At 37.7% G+C, this 5,493-nt stretch overlaps 1 protein-coding gene across 2 annotated transcripts in view; it reads right to left on the reverse strand.

Moving 5' to 3' along the window:
* prkcab (protein kinase C, alpha, b) overlaps positions 1-5,493 on the reverse strand; it is a 174,963-nt gene that overhangs the window by 46,272 nt on the left and 123,198 nt on the right. For both annotated transcript variants that reach the window (XM_016499891.1, XM_016499890.1), the window contains exon 5: positions 3,639-3,767. In XM_016499891.1, coding sequence (XP_016355377.1) covers positions 3,639-3,767 — 129 coding nt within the window. The remainder of the gene's footprint in view (positions 1-3,638; positions 3,768-5,493) is intronic.

The raw sequence follows: 5,493 nt of genomic DNA on the forward strand, positions 1-5,493 counted from the left end.
TGCTTTAAGTGCTACTTAGGAGTCGCTATCCGTTTGTCAAGTGCTGAAATGTCACCTTATAGAATGGCTCGTAATCGTAGTACACGCGCGTTTATTGAAATGTTAACCTGCGTTAATTATTATTATTATTATTATTATTATTATATAATAACTATAATTATATTATACGTATAATATTATACTTTACATAATTATACACAATATACTTTATACACAAATATATATTATAGTATATATCTATATAGAGACGTTATTTCCGGGTCCAATACATTGGTTTTCGTGCACGTCAGTAAGACATTGAGAGATTTTTTCCTCCCAGTCTTTAAAGCATATTTCCTACATTACTTATTTTATTAATTTTATTTTTTTGGTTCAATCATTCAATTTAGATGTGTATTTCTATTTTTTCTGCCCTTTTTAATTATTTCATTTATAAATTCATTAAAAAAATAAAAAAAAAGTGTACAATAAAAGTTAATCAAAACATTATATTATAATCACATTGCACTTGAATAAAGTTAAAGGTGTAATCTGCCGATTGTCCTGCAGGTGACCGCACTATTTGGATAAATATCATTTTTGGACATGTTCAGGGCTCAACGCATAGGGCCAGATTTACTAACAGCTTGAGCCAAACTACTGTCATGATTTATTTAAGACACATAGTAAAAAATTGGTGATGAAAAGGAGTAGACAGTTATTTTTGCAGCTGATCTTACTGCTGTAGGGATTTCTAGTACATGAACGGACACTGCTATGCTCCTATCAGCCATCAGGAGGTTTGCTAATCATCCAAGCACATGACTCCAATATTCTGGGTCGACTTCCTGCCAGTCGTGTCGTCATCTACTCAGAGGAGTGATTAAAGATTGATCCAATCAAGAGACAACAAAGCTTTCTTTGTATCAAGGACTGAAAAGGTTCGTTCACAACATATAGAAACCACGATGTCTTGTGACCACCAATGAATAGAACTAGTATATCCAGCAGGAAAAGGATGAGTAAATTAACTAGTGCCCTCAGGCCCGCAACACGGGATCTAGTCGTGACTAACACATGACTCCCATCACATCTGCTTCCTGAAACCCCAACGGACCTGCGTCCTTATGTTACAACCAAAGAAACAGAACCTTGCATGACGATTTTAAAAGACAAATCGTTTAAAACTCATAAGTAGTGAAAATGTATATAATTAATTCCCTTACAAATTTAAGTAGTCAAGTTATCTACACTGCATATGCATTTGCACAAGAATATTTGGTCACACTTTATTTTGAGGACCAATTCTCACTATTACACACCATTAACTACGACTTTTGCCTCAATAAACTCCTAATTTGCTGCTTATTAATAGTTAGTAAGACAGTTGTTAAGTTTAGGTATGGGGTAGGTTTAAGGTATCTAAAATATGTTCGTGCAGAATAAAGCATTTATATGTGCTTTCTAAGTAGGCTACTAATAAACAGCCAATATGCTACTAATATGCATGCTAATAAACAAGTAGTTAATAAATCATGCAAGGTGATTTACTAAGCTTTGCGGTAGTAAGTTTACTGGTATTTGCACCAGTATTTAACGCCCAAATACAAACACCCAAACGCATGTCTTAACTCATTTTGTGCTTGGGTTGTTAGCAGATTACACACACCTGATTATCATCCCCTCTGCTTGTTTGCTACCCTCCGCTAATTTACACAGCTCTCGGAAGATTGCGTTGGTCTTTATGGAAATGACATGGCTGTGTCTGTGTTTTTTTTAATTTGCACACTGTCAGTAGATGAGCTGCAGGACTTTTCACTCCTATTGGTGCTTTTATGAGATTGCTGTCTCATGCTAATTTGCCCTGTTTAGTAAATCTGGTCCTTAGGATTCTTTCTACAGGCCAGTGGTTCAGGTTTTTACTTGCTCTGACAAACAAACAAACAAGCAAACAAACAAACACATTTTTTTTTTTTTTGATACCGCAGCAAAAACTACTAGTTTAACAAAATATAAAGTTCAAACATTATTAAAGATAAGTATACAGTCAGTAATAAAATAAGAACAATAAACAAATTACAAGCAATAGCACAAATAAATACTATAGATCAAAGACAAATTAAATAAACAGTGCTTTAGGTCTTTTAAGAATATTTTTAAGAGCAATATTCAGGTAAGAAATGCTACAGAAATTAAAAAAAATTGCATTGCGTAGTCTTCACTGTATAAATTAAATGTCAACTATGAGTTATTAGAATATTAGAAGAATATCTGCTAACAATTTATTTTGATATAAATTTTTCCTTTCTCTTTGGAGTGTTACAAGCTCTTGGTGCATAAAGAAGATCTTTGTGGTTGCCGCAAGCCCGCCAACCGCTTCTTCGTCGAATCCGCCGGCTGCACCGTTCTCAAGCCCGCCCGCCACCGCTCGGCTATCGGCTATTAATCGGCTAGATTGAGCGGAGGCCAGAGGGCTAGAGTGCCCTCCGGCCTCTGCTCAATCTAGCCGCCGACCACCACTCACTCTAGCCCTCCGGCCGCTGCTCACTCTAGCCCACCGTGTGTTTCGTTGTGAAAGCGAAACTACTTTGTTTGGTCTTCCGAAATAGGACGATATCCGCTTCGTCATGCCTGGAGCTGATCTGTGCTGGTCGCTGAGGAAATACTTCAACTTCGCGCTTTAAGTTGTATTTACAACACTGTTCCAGAACAGTTCAACCCAAATAGTAATTTGTATGCAGCACATTTTATGGAGGACTGTTTCCTGGGAGAGTAGACTACAATATCGGCTGTTCTGACTCACAGACTGTAAGTAAGTTTTCATATTTAAAGGATTTGCCACTGATGATTCAAACGTGAGTTTTGAGCAGTGTAGAGTAGCGCTTGTTTGTCATTTCTCCGATCACAAATGCAGACATGGTTTTATGTTTACGTGGCGCGATGCAACGCAACGCGTAAAAAGTCATTATAATCCATAATTATGTCCCCACTGGATGCAACAAATGCCTTGTTTATAATGGGTTTTAATGTTTCTGAATCGACGCTCCGGTCGGACAGGGCATCACAGTATGGTAAGGGGCGTAACATTTCCGTCACACGCTTGTGGTATTCGGCCAATCACAACGCACTGGATAGCTGGCCAATCAGAGCACACCTCGCTTTTCAGACCGATGAGCTTTGTAAAAATCGACGCGTTTCAGAAAGGCGGGGCAATGAGGAGAAACAATAATGTATAGTATGTGGAAAATAATGTGTTTTTTACACCAAATAATGTTCTTTTTAGCAACATCATATGACCCCTTTAACATTAAGGACACAGACAACAACAGGTATATTAGGCTGCTGTCACTTTAAGACCTAATTCACATATCCAATAAATTGGCACATATCTGATTTTCTCCAAACTGTTTACATTCTTGAGCCATAACTGACTGTGTGCCAAGATTGGGATTTTTACATTATTTTGTGTTTATTTGTCCAGGTCAAGTGTGCTAAGACATGAAAAAAAAAACTAAATTTAGTACTCATGTGATTTCTGAGAGATGGCTTTTTGTGTGTGCACTTTAGGTTTGTTTATTTGGTAAGCAGTAATTTTACTAAATACAATCTTTCAGGCAGATACAAGACAAGGATATTCCCAGTGCATGCCGGATGCTGACCTGTGACGTGAAGTCTGTCTCCGCTGACCTCGATCTTGAGGAAGAGTCTTCCTCTGCGTTCAGTGTGGTCGGTCCCGCACAGACTTGGCACGTTCATCACACACTGCTTATGAACGTTCATGTCACAGGCTGAGAATAAGAGAGAGAAACATCTGTAAACACTACAGGATTAGACATAATAAAGTCAGCATAAAATGACATTCACAACCCAGATCCCTTCCACAGTGTTTTCAACAGAACAGGGCAGTCAGTGTATATAGGGCTTGACTGAATCTATTGGGAATTGATTAAATTGTAATAAGTTGTCTATATCCACAACAGTTAATTCGACATAATGGCTCCCTTCTTCTGCTTGCTAATTTTCCTACCCAGGCTTACTATAACCAGAAATACGTGCTTCTACTTACATTTCTGCTCAAAACTCAAAAAATTTACCTATATGTATGAATCACTGCAGTTTTTAGTTGAAATGAACATTAAGGGCAGCATAACTTTGACAACTTTTATATCTTTTCACACAAAGTATGATTTACAGGGCCAGAGTTCGATTAAAATAGCCTAATTCTCCCACAATATTATTTTATGACTTTAAAACATGCTGGGAGATTTGAAAACTGATACTTTTGAACATTTGCGTCAGTCATATTTACAGCTTCATATGTAAGAGTTTTCTAACGCAGTAGGTTTGCTCGGCAGCTCTCGTGATACGGTGTTGCACTTGAGGTAAAGAGCTCTTGATCTCATGAACCTACGGTTCAACAAAACAGCTCAAACCAGCATATAAGGAAGTTTAAATATCAGGATTGCATGTGTTTTTATATCACTTTTGCTTTCGTTAACACTACTGGGTAGGTTTAGGGTTGGGTTTAGTGTAGTGGGTATGTTTTTTTCCAACATGATAGAGCATTAACCCTTTAGCGACACTCCCTGCACATTTAAATTATGAACCACTGTTGCCTGAGTTGCCTGAACCAACATAGCCACGGTCATGTATTGAACGCACATTTTAGTGCCACTCACTGGGCATTTAACTTTGAAACTGCCACTAAACATGCAGTAAGGAATGTAATATCGGTTTTGCAGAAACATTGCCACAAGCACGCATTTTCAACGAGCCTGGGTTTTAATTTTCTCTTTGTGGTTTTAATAAAATAAGTGTAGAAGCCATACATAGGCCGCAAGCCAGAACCATTTTAGATGTAAAACTGCCACAAAAATATGATTTTTCAAGGAAATATTTGTAAGAATGTATGCAAATATGCATCATTTTGTCTAATCCACATCAACTTTTTATTGGTATGAACAAAGCTCCTGCACATTATGAAAACCTTTTATCCTTTGAATAGCATGCACTGATGAATCTGTACATAAGACATGGAATTTGTATTTTGAAGGTGAACATAATAAATTTCATGTTAAAGTGCCCCTATTATGGGTAATGAAAGGTTCATATTTTGGTTTTGGGAGTCCCCAACAACAGGTTGACATGCATGCAAGGTCAAAAAACACTTTCATTGTCTTATAATATGCATTTATTTTTACCTTACTTGCTCAACGACTCCCAAACGCTTCGCTCAACGATTCATTTTTCCAAACCCCTCCTTTGCGTGACGCTAATCTGCAGTGATTGGTCCGATTGCATTTCATCATGAGCATGTAATGCCTGATAAAGCAGCGTTTGTGAGCGCAGTGCTGCTTTGTGTACAGCGTTACCGGGGAAACCACTATTTTTACCACTCCAAAAGCGGCACCTAGTGGCAAAGAATGAATTTGCATTTTCATTCAGACCAACGCGAAAAGACCAACAAGTGGGCGGGCAATATGCTAATGTTTCATGTTGACGTCAACATGAAAC

The sequence above is a fragment of the Sinocyclocheilus anshuiensis genome, unplaced genomic scaffold (genome assembly GCF_001515605.1).
Source record: "Sinocyclocheilus anshuiensis isolate Anshui unplaced genomic scaffold, SAMN03320099.WGS_v1.1 scaffold178, whole genome shotgun sequence".
Taxonomy (NCBI): Eukaryota; Metazoa; Chordata; class Actinopteri; order Cypriniformes; family Cyprinidae; genus Sinocyclocheilus; species Sinocyclocheilus anshuiensis.